General features: G+C 47.4%; 1 protein-coding gene across 1 annotated transcript in view; it reads left to right on the forward strand.

Moving 5' to 3' along the window:
- uvrag (UV radiation resistance associated gene) overlaps positions 1 to 25,601 on the forward strand; it is a 73,591-nt gene that overhangs the window by 25,161 nt on the left and 22,829 nt on the right. The window contains exons 11-14 of the mRNA XM_030360381.1: positions 1,939 to 2,026; positions 2,444 to 2,504; positions 6,184 to 6,349; positions 18,699 to 18,774. Of these exons, the coding sequence (XP_030216241.1) occupies positions 1,939 to 2,026; positions 2,444 to 2,504; positions 6,184 to 6,349; positions 18,699 to 18,774 (391 nt within the window). The remainder of the gene's footprint in view (positions 1 to 1,938; positions 2,027 to 2,443; positions 2,505 to 6,183; positions 6,350 to 18,698; positions 18,775 to 25,601) is intronic.

Consider the following 25,601-nt stretch of genomic DNA (forward strand, 5'->3'; position numbering starts at 1 on the left):
GCATCTGCCCAGTGTCTGCTCCGTGAACTCTCTGATTCTTTCATTTAGCCTAGTTGGTTCTCCATGTCTTGTTGTATTTGATTTAACATAAGAAATAGTGGTTGGACTTGCAGTCTATGCATTAGATGCCTGTAGAACGTTCCAATGTTTTACTTGCTGTTCATTTTACCTACCGTTATATGTTGATTGCATTTCACGGTAGTTATGCCTGCTACAGTTCGAGGCATTCCTGAAAGCTAGGATCCCTCTTTTTTGCTCCTTCTCAAGGTTGCTTTTCCCACTGGGTTTTGGGGAGGCCCTTCTCAGGTCTTAAGGTTAAACGGCGTCGTATAATGCGGGCCTGTAAAGTGCTTTGAGACTAACTGTAAGCTAAAGGAATACACCAATAACCTAGACTTGAACTCTTCATTAACGAAGCTGAGGCTAAAGAATCATATCTACATACATAAGATACATCCATGGGCAAAAGCCCTGAGTTTGGGTCTGCGTGTTTTTGGTTTGGAAGAGCTTGCCAGATAGGGATGAGTGAATTCTTTTGACGGTATGATCAAGCGGTCAGGACCACTAGTCCCTATGTCTTCTTCTGTCGCATGATAAAAACGGCATCAACAGAGGGTAATGATATGTTGCCTGTCGACCACAAACAAAAGCCAGAGAGAAAATTAAAGTGGAAGGATAGGAAGACAGAGGGGAAGAACGCATCGTATTCAATAACGTCTTCCCCCCGTGAACCTCCTTTTCATCTTTTTATTTTTTTCTCCTCTCTCTTCATCAAAGACTCGACGTAGACCCCTAACCGGTGCCGAGGCAGCGTTCCCAGTATTAAACGGGGAAACCGAGGAGAACCGCGATTCACCAGATGTCTCTGCATCTTGCCCTCTGCATACAATAACGCCAACGTTTGTGAATATAGAGCTCGAGAAATAGCTTCTTAATCTGACTCTAGTCATGGCAAATATCTGAGGGCTAATATCGAGAGGATGAAAGCATCACGGTTCGTTCCTTGACGTTGCCACGTTGAGTCCAATGTTTTTAAAAAGTTTTATTTTTTTTTCATTTGGTGTTACAATATAACTACATTTGGAAATGCTGTAGATGATCGCTGAACATTGAGAGTCGTCGATGATGCGCTTCGCGGGGAAGGCCGGGGCTGCTGCTCAACACGTCTCAGGGCATTATTGAGCGCTGTCACGCAGGAATGTTGAGTGCTGTGACAGCGGAGCCTCTCTCACAATGACAAAGAACTGAGCCGCTCAGTGGTCATTTATTTATGACATGAAATCTTTTAGTCAGGACCTGACCACCTATTTTAAATTTAAAGACCATTATGACTTGTAGAGACCTGGGTAAAGATAGCGGGAGCGCGTATCAGCTTCATGACTCAATCAATCACTCCTGGGGTTAAGAAGAAGCGGACAGCGCATTGTACTGCCACTCTGTCCGCCGTTTGTTTCACTCTCTAGACTCTCATGTAATGGGCGGCTTAGCGAAGGGAGACTGACATGAGTGTGCTGTCACAGCTCATTACACTACATCCATATACTCTACCCTCCTCCAGCAGCCCCCTGACACGCACACCCACACTCCAGACTTCCTCTGAATTCAACTTGGTCCCGCATGCATCTCTGCTCTTCCTCCCCGGTGGCTCCTCAACTATCGGTTAATTCCCCCTCACAGAATGACGTTCACCGTCTTCCACTCTCTCTGCGGGACGACAACTCTTCTCCACCCTGTAGCCAAGGCACACACAGATACTCACGCACACATACTCCCCCACAGCCCCAGCGACGTCACCTTGCACCACTGAAGACTATGGCCTTTGTCTCAGCCTGTCCAGTGACTGAGAGTGTTGTCCATGTGTCTCGCTCTTGTATCCCTCTCTCCAAAGCCTGCTTACCTTCTTTCTGACCTCTTCCCCCCCATCCTCCGTCTCTCCAGGGAGCAGTTCCTCAAGTCCAACGCTCAGCTCACCTTCCGTTGTCGGCAGCTCCTGTCTGAGCTGTCCTACATCTACCCCATCACTGTGGTGAGTGATCAAGGCGGCTTCAGTGTTGAAGCTGTGGAACCGTTCATGGGATGGAGGAAAAATGTAAAGCATAAGGTCATAAATGTGCATAATGTTATCCCTAAAAAGAAAGATGTTGGATCCTCTTGTGTGAAGGATAATTATCTTGTATTGTCATGAGTTCCCCTGTTACCTTCCCCTTGGTATTTCAGGAGGGCTTCCAAACGATATATTTTTTTGATTGATTTTCCATAAAGGTAAAAGAAATATCTTAACACTCTGAATGCCACCAGCAGCGCTCAGTACTGAAATAATTTAAAGGCTTTCACCCTGCTGCCTTACCCCTGGTTAACCCACAGGGACTTTGTTTTGTGTTCTTGTCTTTTACTTTGTCCTTGTCATTGCCTTTAATCTGAAGCTACAAACCTAAATCCACAGGCAAATCAGTCGGATTACGTCATCTGTGGAGTCAAGCTGCCCAACTCGGAGGACTTCCAAGGTAAATGACAGCTGGTCTGATTGGCTCCCCATGTTAGAGATGCCTCCATGCATGTCCTTCAGACATCGGGGCTCATCCCGGTTTGCATGTTTTCTATTGCTAAAAATATATTTTTTAAAGGGCAGTTGATATAAATACGATCGCGTAGGCAGTGCACATGAAATGGCGGAAAATATAATTTTAGTAGAATAGTTTCCAACTTCCGTAATGGTGCAGTTTTACAGCCCCCAAAAGGCCGATAAAAATGCCATCCTGAAACACTCACTAGAGTTGGACTCACTAGAGTCCAACTCAAAAAAAAAAAAAAAGCTCATCAAGTCTTTAACGGGCAGATCACAACAGGACTGGATACTCAATGTTCTGCAGCCGTGCAGTCTCGGCTCTGTGTTGACCACCTACTGGAGTCTTGTTTCTAAACCACTATCTGCCCACAATAAACACGATCCCATCCTCTTGTCTCCCAAACCTGAGAAGACCCAGCCTCCGCCGGGCGGTAATGTAAATATGCTGCTATGACAAAGACTTTGTTTGACACACATATCCATGTGATCAAGAGCGAAGGGGTGGGTGAGGTAGATGTGCGTATGTGTGTGTCTCTCTGTGTGTGTGTGTGTGTGTCTGTGTGTGTGTCTGTGTGTGTGTCTGTGTGTGTGTGTGTTTGGGCCAGATGAAGTACGATGATAGGGTAGAAAAGCAGTAACTGAAAAAGGTTTGAACATAACAATTCACCAACCCCATTTTGGAAGCAAGCTTAGAATACATCAGGCCACTCAAAATGCTCCTCATCATCCAAGAATGAAAAAGATTGCTTCCTGTGTATCTGAACCCCTTGGACGAGGTTCCAGTGGTGAGAATCAGGTCCCGAACCCTTATTTTCCACATCTCCAGAATATCTTCGTATGAGTCTTCGTATGGCTTAAGAAGAAAAATAGTCCTTAAGACCAAACTCAACAGAGGGAGACGACGAAATGTGTTCCTGAGGTTGTGAAAACCCTTCTAAATACTTTAAGCTCTCCCAATTCTCCCCACTCACATAATTGACCAATGGACGCCGTTCAACAATGTTGGTGTTCCAAGAAGCGGTCGTTCAACCATAGACTTGAGGAGTTAGCAAGGGTAAGATCAGCAGCAGGCCGGCTCAATCGTGGTGTTCGCCTCCACAGAAACGCAATGTGGATGGCCATAGGGGATGTCGTATTGTCCAAAGAGAACATTGTGGCGAGAGTTCTGTAAAGGACCACCTTGATAAGCCTAATGGTTTTGGATGGATTCATAGTAGATAGATTTAGAGTGTTCGAAATGGAGCCTTTTGGCTTCTTTTCAGCAAAAAAAACATTGATAGTGAAAACCTTACTTGAACAGTTAAACTGAGTGATGCTGACTTCATGGCTTCAAACTGTTCATGGGTGTAGCCCCCATATCATAGCTTCAACCTATCCTCATGTCCCGCATTGCAAATAAACATTGCCTTGTAGCGCCCGACTGCTATTGAGATGAATGATCACACATATAACAGAAATGATGATTATATGAATGTAGTTAACCACTGTGGATGCAATAAGAGGACTGTGATTTAGCCTACTGCAGGTCAAAGTGAACAAAAAAACTGAAGGTTTGTTGCTGCAGATGATGAAATGGCTGAAAAAAACTGCAGCGAGCCTTCCACCAATCAGATATGTTCAGCACTGCAAGCCCCACCCACAAGGTTCCTGAACATATGGAAAGTCCTACCCCCCAAGCAGGGACATTTTTGGGGGTCAAATTATGTCCCCGGAACTTAATTTGGACCCTGGTTCCTGCAGTGGAAAACCAAAGGTTCCTAATTCCTGCGGTGGACAGATTGCCTTCTTCTATAACACGTGAGCACTAGGCATAACTCACCATATTCCTGTTGTGCGATAGCTCTTTTTCCCAGTGTTAGACTCCAACTTATCTGGTGGGTGTAAGGACAGTATAATAAAGATACACATTTGAGCCATGAAAATATGATACAATTTATTATTTGTCTGTCTGTATGGGATCCAATGTTTTGAAGGAACATCGGGATCCTCCGGAACGTTTGTGTGTTCCCGTGCTGAACTTTTCTCACAGCTGGGGGGGGGGGGGGACACTCTTGAGTCCATAATTCAGGATCAACCTATCGCCACTTCTCCGCCCCCCCGCTGTGGGGACATCCCTGCTGCTGAAATTCCTTAATAAAGAAGGGGAGTACAGAGCTCTTTATCGCCTCCCTCTCGCCATCCTCCCCCCCTTCAGCTCAAACACCCAGCCAGGCCTGCTGCAAATCACTGCACCACTGTCGTTGACAGTCGATGTGTATTTGCAGCGGTGGTTTGTTCCTCTGTGCCCTGCGTCTGCCCCTGCCTTTAAGCCCTGATAAGGTGGACACCTACCAGTGAGAAGAGCACCAAGCATGCGGGGGTAGACAGCGAGAAAGACATCCTAACCAGCATTTCACTCCCTAACCTCCATCTCCCATCTGGTTGTTTCTCCCTTTGAGCTGGAGTTGTGTGGTTTTGAGGGTGGTCGGTAACAGAGGTGCGGTTTGTTAGCCAATGTCGGAGAGAAATGGGAGATAACGTGGGAGAAAAGAATGGCCCCTGACCCAACGCACTTGACCTCCCCGCTGACCTCTGCTCTCACTGAGTGTGGGGTCCGTCGCAGAGGCTGCATGATCAAGTCTAGAGCTTTCTGGATGGTTGTCTGTCTGAAACGCCCTGAGGCTGAAGGGGAGGATGTTCCACATTATCAGGAGGGGTCAGGGTCAATGGAAGTGCTTTTCTCACCAGGGGGAGAAAGTCTTTTTCTTTTTTCTTTTTCATTACCATAATCTTTTTCAAACACTAAGCTCTACCGGTCTCTTTAGCATAATTGTCCATCAAAGTTTGCACCCCAAGGTCTTGCATCAGTTTCTTTGTACTTTAACTGACCTGACATTCTTGTAAGTTGGCGGGGAGAAAAACGCCAGACCACAATTGCCTGTGTGCCATGTTGGCAACAACGTGAATGCAAAAAAGCAATAAAAAACGTGCTTTTATGTAGATAAAAACAAGCCCTGCATGCCAAGTTCTGTTGTATTCAGTATAGTGGTTCTCTGCTCTTTCAAAACAGAGCAATTCAGTTGCGGTGTAGAATTACTTGTGAGCTGTGAAGTAATTTTTACCTTTAACCATCAATCAACATCCTACCCTGTCGAACCGTCTTCCTCTAGGAAATTTTGTTGGATTTAGTTAGGAATTTGTATACAAGATGTTCTTGGCCATAGACTTGTCTTGCCACCGAAACCCTATTTTTTTGTGATTCTCATCATACTTTCCCACATAAATACAACAGCCTCCTTCTGTGAATACTTCAAAAAACATATTCTGCTTGATTCAGCCCTTTCGGTATATAATGTTGTTTGGATTCACAAGATGTGGACATGGATTATGTTCCAACAGTTTATTTCTTCACATAATGAACACCCATCCCCAACACATCAGCAGACAGAATGGCATTGACTGTATGCTTTGAAGATGTTTGATCTTGGATCAAATATCAGATTGTGGATCTGTTTTGCATGTTGATTCTTTTTGATTAGTTCAATAACAAGCATGGCGCCTCTGATCCATATTCTCCGATGCCAAGCGCCATGATTTGACGTTGTAAACAGCTGGAACCTCCATTTCTCTCACCACAGCAAAGGATGACGGGAGCGTGGCAGTGGCCCTCGGTTACACGGCGCACCTGGTCCTGATGGTGTCCTGCTTCCTCCAGATCCCTTTACGGTATCCAGTTATCCACAAGGGTTCCCGGTCCTCCATCAAGGACACCATCACCGACAGGCTGACGGAGAAGGAGAGAGAGTAAGTGGATCAAATTGCTGGAACGCATTTACCAACTCAATCATCAATCTACACAGTTTTAATTTAGATGTGTGCGCATTTGCTTGGGTGTGTGTATGTTGCAGTGTCTTCTTGAGCAGGTTTCCAAACGGCTTATTCAAATCAACTTCATGTACATGAATATATGTTTTGTTTTACTCAAATCCTGAAGAACAATGAAATCTGCCCAAGTATTTCCTTGGCTTTTGAACCAGTTGTAGTTCTGCATTCCTCATGATACAGTCTTTGCTCTCTCCAGCCGTCAGATCGTTTGTGGCCTTGTTCGATGCACACAAGCCTGGTATGCGTGCAGGAGCGGTCTGGTATAGGAATCTTTTTCTCTGGAACATTATCAGTGCATTTCCAGATTTTTTTTCAGTTTGAAGACATATCTTTACAGAGTGTATACAAACTACAGAATAACAACAAAATATGTAGCAAATTTTTAGTATAGTATTTGTCTCCAACTAAACCTAACATGATAAATGCAACGTATAATTAAGCCCAGTCCATGCCGGAGACCTACTCAGAATCAATCAGTTTACCCCCCCCCCCCCCCCCCCCTTGATTAATGCAATGTTAGTGCACATTGAAATCAATAACTTTGAATGCATTAAACCCTTTATAGATGGGTTGAATCAAAACATGTGAATTGACATGCCACGATATCCAAGTATCTTGGCTTGACATTTAATTTTCAGTTGAAACAAGATGTGATTGTCATCAATAATGCAGTCCAAAGTAATCGTGGCTGTCTCTACCAATACACATCATGCAGAATTGTGTATCCCGTTGTTTTTTGAGTGCATCACAAATGTCTGCATATGCTCAGCTTGGTCAATCCTTTAAAAGGTTTTGACAGCAGCGTAGACCGTAGACTCAAGAGGCCTTTGGAGAAGGAGTGTGAAACATCTGTTATCTATACATAATCAATATATTTTTTATCAAAACCATAGAAAATACAGATGCATATCATTAAGGAGATGGTATGGGTTTCTTGATCCAGGATGCCTACAGGTAAGGTTGAGGACATTAAGGATGGAATCAATAGCTTTCGGCCAAGCCACTCCACAATCAATTTCAAAGCAGTAGAAACGCAATACAGCCACATTCATCTTTTAAAAGTGGTCGTTTTCACCATATCTGCTTGAAATGGAGAGCACTCCAAGCTGAAGTGGTTATAAATTCCCCCTTTTGATCTCTTCGTACATATGTCGGTGTGGCAGTTGTGTCTTATAACACGGCGCATTGTTGGAGACTTTTGAAATTGTCATGTGTTTACAGCACCTCCGGGCTACCATCAACCTTGTTTTGTACCTTGTGGAATTTGGATAACGATTTTATTAGATTTTCTATGATTGCTGAATTATTTACAGTCTCGATTTACGAGAAATGTTCAAGTTGAAATGTGGCAGATAATGACAAGGCAGAATTTCTCACGTGAGGCTACAGAAGAGAGCCTCCACTGAACTCATCGCGCCACAGTGATTAAATTATTATTTGGGTGTGCTATGGTTACCCGTTACTATGCAGTGAATCGAGGTGAAAACCCTCGCACGATGATGCTGCATTGTGAATAATTGCACGTTCGCGGCACGCAGATACCGTCAGGAATGCAGCAACTGGAGAATTCAGGCATTCCATGCATGATGACCCCACTTGCTGTAAGGGAGAGAGGTGGGAGAATGATGGGGAAATTGGTATAATCAGTGTTGTTAGGGCTGGTTATGTGTGTAATTTTTTTCAAAGTGATTAGTAAGGGCAGGTTCAATGCTCTTGGAAGGAGACTGAGAGAAGTATTAGGCACCGTCTCTGGATTACGTTTTGCCACGCGATGCTTTCAGTCGCAGTGCGATGATTCCTGTCCGCACACAGCCTGTTTAAGTGACTTGCCTTTAAAGTATGCAGAGCCTATCCCCGATGTACGTCAGTAACAGAACAGCCCTATGATACAACACAGCAGCATTATTTTCCTATCGTCACTATAGAGTATATCTGTTCAATAGACTATCTGGAGACGTTCTGATCAGTGCCTTTTAGATCAAATTCTTCTTAGGCGTTTATTGCACTCTTGCAATTAAAACGATATCATGCATTATTTTAGATCCAAGCACTTGTGCTTGGACACTGTCTGCCTAGTGTAAAGCTGTCTGTTGTCTTGCTGGCTGCGAAGGCGGGGGTAAGCCTTTGAAACCCAGAGCCGACTCATTATAGTGAATTAAGGACAGGGAAGGAGAGGAGTTCCAGGCCACACGGCCAGCCACGTTAATAACAGTCATAATAACGGGGCTCCGGACTAAATAAGTCTCTCCAGAGCTACACTTTGTGCGTCCCAACATGTTAGCTCGCCACGCAGACTACTACACAGCCCACAAACTAGAATAACCTTGCAGCGGTCTTTTGAATAGTGAACAAGTTGAGAACAAATGTTGGCAATCTTGGCTTTATTGTGCCGCAACACGCATGCATTTTGAGTACATGTGTGAGATGGAGATATGTAAACAAGCACACGATTCCCTATCCAACATCTGCTAAGCATTACGAGTAAAATAATGCTTAGGTTCGTGTGTGTGTGTGTGTGTGTGTGTGTGTGTGTGTGTGTGTGTGTGTGTGTGTGTGTGTGTGTGTGTGTGTGTGTGTGTGTGTGTGTGTGTGTGTGTGTGCGTGCGCACATGTTGTGCGTGTGCAGGCACACAGGAGCATTGATCGGAATCAGACGTCATCGCAGTCAAGCACCCAACTCTCTCGTTTTTTTTTGAGTCCGGACAGCAGGTGTTGAGTCTGATTCGGCATGGCGGAGGGGGGGGGGGGGGGGGGGGGGGCGTGGGGGTCATGTGGTATGTCATTGCCCCGTGGTCCAAAGGTGTGTCTACACCGTTGGGATTCCCAGGCCCACAGTGCAGGATATTTACCTTCACACTGTCAGACACAATAAACCTGCTGGGAGTCCGTGGGTGTCGGGACAGAAGGGCTCTCTGTGAACCCGGACCCGACTCGATAGCCGAGCAGCCCCATACGCTCGGATGACCCCTCACCCCCACTCCCCCGCCTCCACGGCTCTTCCTCCCCCCCCCCCACCCCCTGCCCCCCACCCACCCCACCAAAGTTTATGAGTCGCGAGGCCTCGTGTGTAAGCAGACACAGAGCCAAATGATGTGTGGGAAGACGGAAAGCAACCAGTCTAAACTGGGGAACGTGTACAAAGACTGGCGATTAAAGTGTCGGAAAGAGGCAGCCAATGATGATGAGTTAGGCGATGCGGGAACGCGAGCTCAAAGGGTGGCAGAATTAGCCCGACAGCCTATCGTTCACGTAGCGTGCTCGAATGAAAACCCAAATCTCAATATTTTTGAGTTTTTTTTTTCGACCGGTGAAAATGTAATGGTCTTCAGGAAGCTTCTGCTGTTCCCCCGGGGCCCCTGCCATGTGGTTAAGGGCCGTTGCACTCAGTGTGGCAGGCAGGACGTGCTTGAGGATCCCAACCAGAATAGACTCTGTAACAAGGGCCCCCACCCTGTACTTAAACTAGGTAATAGTCCCAACTTTTGGAGGGGACAAACATTTCAGCCGGTTGCTTCTCAACTATCTTCGTAGAAGTCTAAAAATATTGAATAAATATAATGGCCATTACCAGTAACGGTATATCTGTCAGTGGGGTGTGTAGTGCTCCGAAATGGACCCCGACATACTAGCCTTTCCCGCCGTGGTGCAGCCCAAGATCAAATCACTATCACTTTGATAACAACCATCCTCTCATTCAAACGAAAATCAGCCGTGTTGCCCTTGGGTCCTAGGACATCCGTTTTTTTTTTTTTTTTTAATTTTTCCAATTATGTGGAGAGCCTAACTTTCCCAGTCGATGCTCTGCCTGACATAAGCTCATCACTATTTTGGGTTAGCAGCATTCTCCTCCCTGACACATTCTCTGAAATCGACGGGCTCCTAAAGACATATTGCGCCCACATTTTGTCCTGGGGAGAACCTTGTCCTGCTGTGTCTGATTGCATGGGTGTGTGTGTGTGTGTGTGTGTGTGTGTGTTGGGGGGGTGGGGAGATGCGATCCAGATGTCTTCCGTGTGATTGAGACCAGAACCTGGCTATTAAAAGCGAAACGCTGGACAGCCCCGTGGTTTAGCCCTCATATCAATGCCAATCCATTTTCCTCTTTCCCCTTTTTCTTTTCATAAATTTTTCTTCCTATTCACGACAGTTTGAAGGAGAATGGTGGGTGGCGGGGGATATATAAATATATATATATATATATATATATATATACACATGAGAAGGGATTTACACATTACCACCTGGATCAAGTATAAAGGGAAAGCGGGTGGAAGTACTCGTGTTAGTGCCAGGCAAACCATGGGAGGCCTGGATAAGAAGAGTGGAACTTCGCGAGGCTCAAAGGGAAAAGGCAGCAGCAGGGTTATTGTTATGAGTCTCCGCATGGGCTTCACGTCTCCTAATGTGGTCCATGTGGACGGGCCGAGACGGACGCTGCCCTTTCACACCGACCCCTGCCGCACGCCCGCTCCCTCCCCACCAGGTCAGTCACACAGCAGGCCGTCAACAGATCAAGCCTTTGGTGTCGGAGACGAGACCTGGCCGCTCCTATGAAGGGCCGAATTTAGTCTACTGTCTGTTCTTTCACTATTTATCATTCAAGGACAAATATGAACGTCTCTCACGGCGTTGGAGAGAGAGAAAGGAACTCTGGTGAGGGCCAGTTCAGTTGGCTCGTCCTCGCATCACATTGAAGGCCCTGCTGTTACGCAACCTGCCTGATGGTTCTGTGTTCACCTTTCATTACACAGCAAATGAGAAGCATCTGCCATAGACGAGACGCCTGTGAGAAGAGGGATGCTGCGAATTAGAGGAGAGTGACCCAGCGAGCTTAGGGAGATCAAATTCTGTTTTCATATTTCCTCCGACAGACGAGCTCTGAATTTGTACAAACGACTATCAGAACAGAATCTTTCACGCTATCAGGCCTTCTCTCTCTCTCTCTCTCTCTCTCTCTCTCTCTCTCTCTCTCTCTCTCTCTCTCTCTCTCTCTCTCTCTCTCTCTCTCTCTCTCTCTCTCTTCTCTTCTCTTCTCTTCTCTCCCTCCCTCTGTCCGGCTCACTCTCCCGGGCATTCTCTTTTGCTCGCTTTCTTTCTCACTCTCATTGTGCTTTGTGCTTAGACCCTCGTGACACTGAGTTAATAGGTGTTTTAATTTGTTTTGTTGTTATCCAGTTAAGGGGGGGAAACCAAATTACAGGTTGTCCGTCGGATTGGGGAAGATAACGAAGATGGCGCCGTGCCCATAAACACCATGGAGGGGTTCTGGACGGGGCCTCGCTCCTCTCCTCCGGCTCTGGTTTTGATTAAAACCATAGAAGAAATCAAGGGGCTGCAGGATCTGCAGGGTGGGAGGGGGGGGGAGAAATACGGGGGCCGCTGGATTTCCTTAAGGGCCCCGACGCAAACCGGAGACGACAAGCTGCTCGCAGCGAGCGGAGCGGAGAGCGCCGTCGCTCAGGAGACACGTTAACGGCACGCAGCGCGACAGCGGAGCAGTCACGGCGGGGGCCAAAGTGGAGAGCAGCAGCGGCGGCGGCCATTAAAATACCTTTCACTGACAGATGCTCAGTGTAATCATTCCTCCGATATTGGAGATTACAGCCCGCCGTGATTTATACCGCAACCACTGCCGTTTAGGCTCTGACAGTTGCAGGCAGGTGTTCTTTTCCTTTTTCTTTTTTTTTTCTTTTTGGTCGAAGCGAAGGGGCCGGATGATTTATGGTTCCACGCCGTTTAGAATGTCACGTTAAAGCGGCGTTGTGAAACTTACAGGCATATCCCCCCCCCCCTTCCCCGGTCAACCCGACCACCTTTTCAAACGCACTATGGTGAACCAAAACACACACATAGTGTGGCAAGATACCCTCCCTCCTTAGAACACACACCTTCATCTATACACACACCTACACACCTACACACCTACACACCTACACACACACACACACACACACACACACACACACACACACACACACACACACACACACACACACACACACACACACTTCCAAGCAGGGTTTGAAATATCGGCGAGCCCCCCTCTTTCGGGCACACGATCCCGGGTTGTTTTGCTACTTCTCCCAGTCTTAATGAAGCTGTCTAAACAGGCTCGCTGACACATGTGCGGATGCCGGCCCACTGTATACACTGGAGGAGGTCAGCCAGTCACCGGGACTATTCCCGCCGCGCGTTCAGGAACCAGATTACGCCGGAGCCACGACCACCCAGCCACACACCGTTTTCTCCTCCTCCCCCTTCTCTCCTGTACACTCCTCTAACTGAACGCAATGGCTCCCCCGAGAACCAAGACACTCGCTTTAACACACTGAACGGTACACAGGCAGGGACACATGCACCGCATGCAGGAGCCGTGTGTGAGCTACAGCTCCGTGACCCCCTGCACGGCGCTCTTCCCCACAGGCCGAGAGAAACTGCTGCTTTTTAAGGGGAGGACGGCCATTTTAAGAGATTCGAGAGACTGGAATCTCTCCATTTTGACTCTTTATCGATACAGTTCTAATCATGCATTGTGTGTACAACTGTGTGCTTCAAAGCAGAGCTCATTGGGTTATTTTGTTATGCAAGAAACCACATCGTATCCACTCACAAATAGCCACGGATCCGGCTGGGGAGACAGTAAAACGTCTCTTTATTGGAAGTCATTAAAGACGCCATGTGCGGTATTCATCTCCACCGAGGCCCATGGAATCGTGCTCACGTTTCATCTCGTCTGTTTATCGATGGGAACGCGCTCGCAAACGAAAATAACAGAACAAAAGAGGCCAACCCCAGAATGGACATGCCATACCATCTCTCGACCTATCCCTTCATCCTTGAGAAAACTGCTTCCTCCTTTTAACTAGGAACTCGGTCTTTGATATGTGCAGCTTGTCTGTGAAGGCGAGAAAGGGGATGTCTAGCTCCAATGGCTAAGTGGCAGGCAGACTGGGTCTGTTATGACAACACAGAGACACAGAGGTTTCTGTCAGGTACTTAGATTTATTTTTACGATGCACTCCAAGTTCTCTCTTGTGGAACTACCCTTATTAATTACATATTTTTGTGTCTACACGCAATTCCCGGCATGGCGTGCTATGCATCGCTTTAATATCATACAGTGGGGGGGCTGATATGGTAGAAAAATACACACCCACACACCCACACACACACAAGGGGATTTCTTTATGAGGAGGATGTGTGTGTGACAGATGTACTTTTGCTTCCAAACCCGCTGCTGTTTTTTTTAATCGTTTTGGGTCCAGCAGTAATGAGAGCTAAAGCGTTGGCTAAACGAAAGCACATTTCAGGGTTGCATAATCAAGTCTCTGGATGCATGGATGCAAATGTGGACCCTCCGGTGTTGATGTGGGTGCCTTGCAGATCCACCCTCCAGCGCCGCTCCACTGCGCCTGACAGTGTGACCGGAAGCTGCCATTGACGGACGTGCTGAGATAGAGCGAGAGGGAGAGAGACAGTGGGCAAATTAAATGAACTAGCAAAGCTGTGTGTTTAGGTCCATATGTTTCGTCCTGCTCAGTGAAGAAAAAATAAAGCATTCTGCAGGTTTTATCGCAACCTTCAATTAAAACAAGTATACATGGACAAATACTGGCAAATTGATGAAATTGTCTTTTCAATCGTAAAAGAAAATGCAGCTCTAAGTATCAAATTGAGGTTTAGTCGTCACTGACAAATCTGTAGACATGTGACTGAAAACTGTAGGGACTGATATTCCCTTACTAGTCTGTAAACCTGGGACTGATGCTGCCTCTCTCTCCCTTTATTAGTCTGGAGACATTGGACTTACTTGCCTGGCAGCCTCCTCTAGTGTCCGTCTAAACTCATCTATGTGTACTGCACACATATTTATCTATCATCTCTCTTCTGCACTCCACTGTGTTTCTAATCCTTGATCTTAGAGCACACCATTTTGTTTGTTGTCATCACCGTTGATTGTTGTCATCAATTGGTCTGTTTGTTGTTCATGCGTCCTGTTCTCCCAGAGTTCAAGTCTTGGACATGTGAGCCTTTGGCCCTCTGTCCTTCCTCACTGACGCCCTTTTCAGCTGCTCCCTCACAGAGTACATACATACGTATAGTACAAGGCTGGCCTCTCTGTCCAACAGAATACTGCTTTGTCCCCCGCCACACACACGCACACACACACACGCCAAATCCCACTGTTGCCTCTGCTTCCTCTCCCTGATCCTCCCTGCTGGTGTGTAATAATATATTTGACTTTACTCAACGTCCCAGAGAGGAATTCCTCGTGTTTGGTGAACCAGGGTCCCACCAGTGTGATTTCAGACGCATCGGACAGGGGTCATTAATCACCTCACCATGACGGAGCTAGTGTGTGTGTGTGTGTGTGTGTGTGTGTGTGTGTGTGTGTGTGTGTGTGTGTGTGTGTGTGTGTGTGTGTGTGTGTGTGTGTGTGTGTGTGTGTGTGTGTGTGTGTGTGTGTGTATTTGTGTGTTTTTATACATCCACGGCACGCCTATATTGAGTATATATGTCTGTGTGTGAAAGTGTGTTCAGCCTTGTGCATGATGTTCAGCAAACTACTGATTCTTGATGTAAGCGATATTGGGTTTCAGAAAGCAGGGGGGGTTGTTGTGTGTTGGGTTTTTCTCTCCCTTTGTTGTTGGTCATGTGCTGGTCCAAGGCAGTGACCTCAGCCATGTCTTTTCTTTTCATTTTCCTTTGGGACCCCGGCTGCCATTCAGGGACACGCCTAGCTACGAGATGTCCCACTGTGTGGCCACTCGGCCCCATACAGGGGGGCGAGCTGCCCTGTGGGGCGGTTGAACAACACACAACAGGATGGTGCTGATGAAATATCGCTTTGGGGGGCAGGCGAGGGGGGAGGGACTACAAGGGTGATTTGGAATGATGACCTGCTCAAGCCCGGTTTCAGCAGTGCACTCTTAATGCAGCGTGGGGTTAATGAAATACATAATCGGTCACTGATATACCCGACCTTCTACGTACTGGGAATGTTCCCGGCTGACTTCAGAGGCTGATCTTTTGAGGCAGTCGGTGTTCTCTATGGTATGCCCCCAGCATCTCCCTCCCTCTCACCCTTCCCTCCCTTCATCCCTCTCTTCCTCCATCCCTCCCTCCCTCTCCCGCCCGCCCTCCCTCAGCCACTCCCTCCCTTTCTCCCTCCCTTCCTTTCCTAGCTCCCTCCCACTCTTCCTCCTACCGCCCTTCATTCCTCCTCTCTCTCTCTCTCTCCCTCCCTCCCTCCCTCCCTCCCTCCCTCCCTCCCTCCCTCCCTCCCTCTCTTCCTCCCTCCCTCCCTCCCTCCCTCTCTCCCTCCCTCTCTTCCTCCCTCCCTCCCTCCCTCCCTCCCTCCCTCCCTCCCTCCCTCCCTCTCTTCCTCCCTCTCTCCCTCCCTCCCTCCCTCCCTCTCTCCCTCCCTCTCTTCCTCCCTCCCTCTCTTCCTCCCGCCCTCTCTCCCTCCCTCCCTCCCTCCCTCCCTCCCTCCCTCCCTCTCTCCCTCCCTCTCTTCCTCCCTCCCTCTCTTCCTCCCTCCCTCCCTCCCTCTCTCCCTCTCTCCCTCCCTCCCTCTCTCCCTCCCTCCCTCCCTCCCTCCCTCCCTCCCTCTCTTCCTCCCTCCCTCCCTCCCTCCCTCCCTCCCTCCCTCTCTCCCTCCCTCTCTTCCTCCCTCCCTCCCTCCCTCCCTCTCTCCCTCCCCCCCTCCCTCCCTCCCTCTCTCCCTCCCCCCCTCCCTCCCTCCCTCCCTCCCTCCCTCTCTTCCTCCCTCTCTTCCTCTCTCCCTCTCTTCCTCCCTCCCTCCCTCTCTCCCTCCCTCTCTCCCTCCCTCCCGCCCTCTCTTCCTCCCGCCCTCTCTTCCTTCCTCCCTCCCTCTCTTCCTCCCTCCCTCCCTCCCCCCCTCCCTCCCTCCCCCCCCTCCCTCCCTCTCTCCCTCCCTCCCGCCCTCTCTTCCTCCCGCCCTCTCTTCCTTCCTCCCTCCTTCTCTTCCTCCCTCTCTTCCTCCCTCCCTCCCTCTCTCTCTCCCTCCCTCCCTCTCTTCCTCCCTCCCTCTCTTCCTCCTTCCACTCCAGCACCTGCGGGTCGCTCTGAGTGAGAGGTGAGGAACACCACGTCTGCTCTGACATAGGATTAATGGACGAGTGACCCCAGGGGAACAGACCACGCACACACCTTCACTTAACATGCACACACCCAACGCGCTACACATGCAGACACTGGGTACTCACACCACATACGTTCAACACACCACAAACACACAGATACCACATAAGTTACACGCACACCCAAAGGAAGGAGATTTGCCAGATGCGCACATGCTTCAGCACACACACACATACACACACACACACACACACACACACACACACACACACACACACACACACACACACACACACACACACACACACACACACACACACACACACACACACACACACACACACACACAGAGAGAGATCACATACACACACATGCGGGCTCAGCCATGTGTGTGCATCGGGTCTTACAGCTGTGTAGCAGAGCGGCACCTGTTGTGCAGACTTTTCACACACCATGTACTCTCACTCGCCCAGCCCATCGATTGCTTAAGTGCTTTTTAGTCGGTTCAATGTGGTTCTATGCGCAATTCTTTCCATATCTATTTCGGAAATTGCCCATGAACGGTTTGAAAATGGAAATTATTTGATTTAAGCATAACACTAACCCCAGACATGCATGCATAGTTCAGTTCATTAGAACAATGTGTTTTCAAAGAAAATATGGTGTCAAGTATTGAGACACGGTATGGTAGTTGTTGGAGGAAAACATTAAAGGGTCGTAAAAAAAAAAGAACATAATGTTGACTCAGAAGTGATGGAGCAACATCTGCACGTCTGCATATTCTGTCTTGTGTGACAACGGTGACAGCTGAAAAAAAACAGTACACGTTCAGCTTTGATATTTAATTCACTTTAGGAGGAGAGGAATTTGACCATTCACAATGATTCCTGGATCCTCAACTATCACCATAACCCTCAAAGCTTGTGTGTGTGTGTGTGTGTGTGTGTGTGTGTGTGTGTGTGTGTGTGTGTGTGTGTGTGTGTGTGTGTGTGTGTGTGTGTGTGTGTGTGTGCGTGTGTGCGTGTGTGCGTGTGTGTGCGCGCCTGCACCTCTATGCGTGCGTGCGTTCAGCTCTGTGTGTGTGTGTGTGCGTGCACCAAGGCACACAGGTTCTTGTACATGCCTGTCAGCCCAGAGGCGAGTCCAGGCTGTGAGGCTGCGCTCCCAGTGCTCTCCTCGCTGTGGGAGATCAGCAGACATAAGCGCATAATGACAGGAAGAGAGGCCAGCCTTTAGCCCTTGGTAGAGGACTCTGTATTTTTTTTTCTTTCCTCTCTCCCACCACTCAGAACGTCAGCATTCCTCCAGCACCCGAGGCTATCAATCTCCTCCGTCCACAAGCTCTCCCATGTTTAGGCCATGGGGCGGGGGGTGTTTGAGGCGCCCAAATCATCACTCCCAACTAAGACGTCTGAGTGGCGTAAATGACCCTCTCCAAACCACGCCGAGAGGGAGAGAAAGTTCTCTTCGTTTTCACAATGTGATTTGGGTGGACAGTTTATTTTTTTTCGAGAGCATCCCAATCTTGTTTAATATTTCAGTTTAACAAGAGCAGGGGCTTTAGGGGGATCCTTGTGAGGTATGCTCACAGAATGTAACGGGACCCTCCTCGCTCACAGTCACGCACCCTCGCAAACACACACACACACACACACACACACACACACACACACACACACACACACACACACACACACACACACACACACACACACACACACACACACACACACACACACACACACACAAACACACCCAACCAACCACCTGCATACGTTGCCGACATTACACACAGCTGGTCATAGGGAACCAAGACAATCGCCAAAAGATCATTGCCCGATGAAAGAAACAAAAGTAAAGTGTAATGAACGCCAGAACCCTCCCACCCCCCCTTATGAATCTTACCATTGAATCCATGATCCAGGCTCCATATTCTGCAGGCTTTCTTCATTGGGTTCCTCCACACTGGGCTCGGTGGGGCTGTGAGAGCTTCTCTACCGGGAAGGTTGTTTGCTGGTTGATACAGCACATGAATAATGGTTTACTTTATTCTTCTTCTTCCTGCTCTCCTCCGGCCGTCGTGCTCCTAGTAGTGGTTTAGGGGGAATGAAAACCACTTGTTGTGCGACCACCACCCACTCACCCTGTTCTCCATCCTCCACAGGTTCCCTTTGTACCCCAGAGGAGAGCGCTTCCACTTTGAATACGCCGTCTACCTGCTCAACAAGAACATCGCCCAGGTAATCAAACAAACAGACACACACGCAAGCACGAACACGCACGCACACACACACACACACACACACACACACACACACACACACACACACACACACACACACACACACACACACACACACACACACACCTGAAAGCCCACAGGGGTTGCCGCATGGCCCGAAAAAACATGTGTAAATTCATTTTCCCAAATTCAAGGGTATCCAGTACAAGGTGTGAAGAGCAGAATGTGCTGTAGAGGTCTGAATATTATACACGCCGGTGGCCTCTGTGCACATTCTCTAGGAGTCGGGGTATCTAGTGCTCTGAGTAAATAAACGTGGGTCTACTGTGAAAGATCAGATTTAATACAGAAAAGATGTAGGAGGCTACCCACACATGGACACACTCATCCATACATACAGTCATATGGCCGAGGCAAATAACAGCATTCAACACCCACTGTCAAGCAGGAAGAGACTTATTGTAATGCAAGTCAAAGGGACAATGACTGTATGTGCAAATGCCTGCAACATTTTGTATTGTGATATTGTGTCGTATAAACAACGAAAAACTTGTTCCACGGTCGGGTGCAGTTGCCTTCCGTTACGGATTCGAGGGTTTAACTTTTATCCCATCTCTGGCTTATTCCCTCTCCCTTGGAATTTAGCCCTCTCTCTCGCTCACGCTGTCTCCCTCAAACACACTTCAGGGTAGGTTTGAACTCCTGACCCAGCCGTACTTATTAAAGTGGCTCTAATGTGTTGACCTGGGTAACTCCCTGCCATCCTCCTCCAGTCATTTACAATTGACTTCTATCTCCTGTGCATTCCAATCCCCTGTCTCCCACTGCCCCGGCAGGGAAACTCGGGACTGACGGGAATAAAACCGGCCAATTAAGGGCTGGCAGGTGGCAGGCCTCAAATTGCTTCTCGTTGGGAGGTTTGGAAAGTAAGAGTTTAAACCGAGACCGAGAACAGCTCGCCAAAACGTCGGACCTACGGCCTTGCGCACACTGCCGTCCAAAATCAAGAAAGTGAGGTGGATGAGCAAACATTTTGGAAGTCAAAGGAAAATAAGCTCTAACTATAACAACGAAAATCTGAAGCGTAATGGGGGCCGTTGTGTATAATTTGTCAAAATTTTCAGTATTTTTTCCCGACCATCCTTTTTTTTCTTCACGCATCATAAATCCAAAGAAAGCTATTTTTTCACACTTTTCTTTCTAGTGCGGTGCGTTTAAGTCTGGCACACTTGATCCAGTAGTATGGGAGGTCCCGTTTGATTTGACCCTACTCCTGGTCACTTTCAGCGCTGCGTCATCAGAGGTGAGGCGGCGGTCCTCCGCAGTGGCTGCTGTTGTTTGATTTATTTTACTGTATTGTTGGAACTGTCCAGCGTCATACACACATGTTAAGTGCTCACACATGTTCTCAGATGTGTGCGTATACAAAAAGTTATACGTAACGATCCTTAGGACCTGGCAAACGTCCATACTGACACTCCGACATTTTAATTCCCCCCCTGCCCCATCCCTTCTAACACTTAAGTGGAATGCTCTCGGCCGTTAAATAAAGTTTTATATATATACGTATATAACGGCAAAAAGGGAGCTCTTAGCAGGCTCGTCATGGAAAACCGCTGTGAATATGTTATAGCATTCCTTAGTATGTTCCATGTTCTGCATGAGAATATACGAATGAGCGTAAGTAGAGGACTTTGTTGTGTGCATCTCTGTAAGGAATAAATCCTATTAGCCAAACCAAAAGCTAAATAAATTGACCCGGTATGTCGGGCACTCGACTGGAAACTAGAAACAAGAGACCCACCCCCTTTCATCTCTTAAAAAATAAAATATGTTGTGTGATCTATACTATACACAATATAAGAATAAAAGAAAAGACTTTCAAGGCCGAAAATTGTCTAGGGTATTTTTTAATAAGAAATACAATGCTGTATTCTTATGAGGCAGGGACACGACTTGCTTTTCAAAGCTCATTCTGATGCCTTCCATGTGGGGCTGGATAGATGCTCGTTATAAATGGGTTACCGGGACGACTCTAAAGCGGTGTGACCAGCCACATGAACCGTCCGTCTCCAGATGATAATGATGGCATATTGTGAGCATTGTTCCGAAAATGGCAGAAGTGGTGACCACGTCGAAATCGATACAGCAGAGCCAATTATCGCCGAGAGCTTTGTCAACCCCTCCGGTGGTGGATCAGGCGCACCACAAACAAACCGTACACTCCTGTGTGTCCAATCAGACATCACATCCCACATGTTCAGGTTTTAGGAGTCAAAGGCCGGGAAATGCGTGAGGCTACGCACCACTGCCATGTTACATCTGATTTCCTCCCTCCTCGAAATCGAATTGGGGTTTCCTTAACCTTGTAGTTCCCCGCTGTTTTATCAGGATGCTTTGTCTCGCTCCCATTGCCTTGACCACGGAATGGTTCTTATTAATTGAATGAAGAGTTTACGGTTGCTTGCTAACCGCCATGCATACCAACATTTAGCCACTTTCTTCTACAACTCAAATAATTGACTTATGGACAGTGTTTGGAGTTTTTTTTGTTATTGTGGTTTACTGAAAACATTAATCTCTTGAATGTGCTCCTTTGCTCGTCATCTTGCAGTGGCGTGGGTAGTTGAAGAAGGGACGCAGAAGTGCTACTGCAAGACATATGTCTCCCCGTACAGAAAGCGCTGGTCTGGCTGGCTAGTTACCTCAGCTGGCGGGCTGACAGGCTGGGTCCAGGACCGGCTGGAAACCTGGGTGGGAGAAAGGAGCCGGCAGTCTCTCGCTGGCTAGGTTGTCTTTGATGTGAGCGATACAAGGAGAGCAGGGAAGGCACAACGACGGCAGCAAAAGGCTCCTCCTTTGATGTGACCCAAGCAAAACACTGCTTTTGTTTAGGGCTCATTTTATGAGGTTCGGGGGGGTTTGCTCTGTGGAGAGACTGTTTAGGGGTACCGTTGATGATAAATAAAAGGGTGAACTTTTAATTATTTTGTATGATTTCAAGAATCCTCAAAGATTGTGCAAGTGTAACTGAAGAAAACATAGCTTTTAACACTGAACCAGCACCAGAATTTAGCTCAAATCCATTGCGACTACGTGCATCGGATGGGTCTTAATCTACTTATGCGGGTAGCCCCCCCTGCCCCTGCTCGCTCACTACCCTTCAAACATGAGCCCCTACGGACCAGCCCATGTAACTAGCAGTCCTCTTCGCAGGGGGGCACAGATGCCAAAACCACAACCTTTGCATTTACAACACACAAATGAGTTGTAGTTGTTGAGACTGCGCGTAAGGGAAAACAAGAGGCCTCTCCTCCTCCTAGAATCCTGCCAGGTGTCGTGTTCAATCACTCGTCCACCAGGCTAGACGGTGGTTAAACACGCTTGTGGCCCTGGCTACGAGGCTTTATGAGTTGATGTTGGTGGGCGAAAACAATTAGCTTTCAATCAGTAACCCTGCGGGTTAGTAATTGTGTAGGATGTCCATTACTGGTAATTAAAATCACAAAGGTTAACGCAAGCGGGGGAGGCCTCCTCCTGTGTCTCCCGATGGCCTTGCTTGTAGCTACTTTGTCTCAAATATAGTTATTGCACATGTACACAATGCGCTGCAGGCACACTGCCATCTCAGTGGTTTTTAGCATACGATAAAGTGCCATGGGCTCTTAAATGTGGCAACCGTGGCCCCATAAAACAAGGCTGTGACTCATGGTGAGGCCCACTGCGTTGAGTAGCTGCTGGAGGTGGCAGTATGTGGAACAGTAGCTGGCAGGGCCGTTCTGGTAAAGAGCACTTGGGAGAGGTGGGAGGTGCATGATGTAGACATACAAGTACAAATATTAGTTGATTCAATTTAATTTGGCATATTGAGAGCCATGCATCAAGTGATGAGAATCCTAAATTGCATTTTATTGTACTGATGTTTGCCTGACTTTCATTCTCTGCTCCTTCTCTGTTTTCCCGTTTCTTTTCTTGATGCTGTTTGATATCCCATGTTATTGATATAACCTCTCTTCCCCCCCGACATCGATTCCTTGCGGATCCTCACAATCTGCAAGGACTGTGAGAGGACCCAGTCTTCCAACAATAGGACTGTGAGAAGGCTGAGCCCAGTGTGGCCATTATCTCATGTGATTGTCCTTCAATAGTAACCATATGTGGCAGACACAAGGCACAGAGAAAAGGAACACTATGGGGCTATTGCTCCACCAAAATCTCTGTGGAACACAAAAGCCATGACTAGTGGAGTCAAGGACTTTAATAGGCCCCGGAGACCATTATTTTCAATGGTCTTTTAACGGTTTTTGAGTTTTCAATGTTTTTGCAGATATGTTGATATTGAGATAGTGAATTCCATGTGGACTATAGTAGAGATTGACATATTGTCAGAAGACAAAAGGGATTAAGAATATTAGCCCCATTTGTGCAGGTTCTGTTCTTCCAGGGTCAATATTGTACTTGACAATTGTCCCGATCATTTCCTCCATCAACAGTGATATGTATATAGAACATCCAAAAGGAGACACATTGTTATGGGTTACCTCACCTCATCATGGCTACCTGCCTAGCAATACTGGCTTCTCTGGAGCTCAGCAGGGCTGGTCCTGGGCCATCTGTGGCTTGGAGACATGTGTGCTTGCAGAGGTTTTGGAGGGCCAGTAGGGGGTGCCCATCCCTCTGGCCTCGGTAATATCCACAAGGCCCCTGGGACAGGAGAGAGACAGGGAATATGTCCTGTCGAAGAGCAACGTCTTTCGGAAGAGATGTTAAGCCGATGTCCAGACTCAATGTGGTCACTAAAGATCCCACAACACTTATCGCAGGAGTAGGGGAGTCTTACCCCAGTGTCCTGCCTCTTGTACCAACATGTCCCCCTAAGCATCGTCTGGTCTCTGATTGATTAGTTTCATAATTTCTCCCCTCCACCGTGATAGGCAGTGTGGGGTTCGTGTTCTGGCGCATACTGGCAGGTGGCTGGTACTCTGTGAGGTTTACCTAACCCCCCTCCAAACACACACACACACACACACACACACACACACACACACACACACACACACACACACACACACACACACACACACACACACACACACACACACACACACACACACACACACACACACACACACACACACACAGAAAAGTGATTTTTGTTTCTTGAATATTGCAGTTATTATTATTATTAAAGCATCAATATGTATTTCTTCGATCCTTGATTAGAAACCTGGTAGAATTCCCAGTGCAGTGCAAAATGTGCAGGCTATAGAGCTTGGCAAATGTCCTGATCGGTATGAGAGTAAATATAAATCGATACCAGAAATAAAGCAGAACTTACAAACAACAAGGGAGGGTGTCCTGCCAAGCAGGTTTTCCTTTCTTTTTGTTTTTCTTTCCAAGGATCTTTCTGAGAAGTGGCCCACTTTTAGAAATGACTATTCCAAATTCCCCCTAGAATCATCCTGTGTCTCTTGGTTCGTCTGGGCCAAGGCTTGCGGTCCATGACTCAACCCTGAAAACAGTCCAGGGAACAGGCCAGAAAAAGAAGGGAAGAAATGGCTGTTGTGTCTCCAGTTTTTTCGCCCTAAACAACAACACACCTCCTCCATGGCCAAGTGCCTCTGCCTAAACCGTGCCCTAACAAACCAGTCCTGTGTTCGGCAATCACAATACATCCCTCTGTGTGTTGTTTGTTTATCTGAACCCTGGACCATGGTCACAGCTTCTAAGACTACCCCAAGACAGCCAAACCTGGAAGGGATCAGGCCTGCACAGCCGTCCCACTAACCTTCTTCATCCTTCCATGGAGGCAACATCCCTTTTCCATTTACCGTCCAGGAACCCTATATGTTAAAACACATAATGGATGAGACGGAGAGCAGGGGGGTGGGGAAGGAGTCCCTTTGTGAACATGGTAGAAAAAAGTGAGCATTTACCTCTCACAGGAAGAGCGGAAAGGACCAATGAGAGCACGAGGTTCCGTCGAGGCCTTAAGCGTGTCTGTTTTTGTTTTAGCGTGGTAAAATACCGCCCTAAGCTGAGAGCTCCAAGTGTCAGCTTCCATATGGCAACAAGTAGAACATGTAATCGTCCCCTCACATCTACTACAAGGTGGTTTGTAGACCTGGACACCACACAATGTGGTTCATGTTTGAATGCCATTAGGGTCCCGCTTCAGAACCGGGCCTCCACTCCCGACACCATAGTGTGCATTACGGTGTGTGTTAGTTTACTGTATTTATCACATTTCAAGCACAGGATTATTTCTGGCAGGGGGGTGACTGGGTTAAATAAATGGAAATACAGCCATACCGAGTCGGCCTCACTCGACTTACTGGTTTCGAACACATTTGACTGATTAATAGAAGAAGAAGATGATCCTATTTGAGCTTCGTAGAACTCGATCGGATGGATTCATTTCAAGTCCTAAGTTTTACTATAAAATGTGCATTATGCTTGTGGGATAATGACAAGACATAGTGTCTGCTACAGTAAGCTGCTCCATTAGATGGAGCAGTTTTTTGGCTTCACAGAGGACCTGGATGTACGGTATGTGGGTCTATATTTCGCAGTACATGACGGCAAAGTCAATGTTGCCTTGAGAGGGGACTGGCTTGGATTATATATACATTGCAAATGCAAACTTTTTATACAGTGGTGATGTTAATATGTCAAATAACATCATTCAGTGCTAGTGTTCTTGTGTGACATAACAACATACAGTGGTCATTTGACTGTCTCATAACAAACTATATATATATTGCTATATCATATAACAGCAAACAGCGGAAATGTTGCTCGATCACATCACAACAACGCATGACA

The sequence above is a fragment of the Gadus morhua genome, chromosome 7 (assembly GCF_902167405.1).
Source record: "Gadus morhua chromosome 7, gadMor3.0, whole genome shotgun sequence".
In the NCBI taxonomy this organism is placed as follows: Eukaryota; Metazoa; Chordata; class Actinopteri; order Gadiformes; family Gadidae; genus Gadus; species Gadus morhua.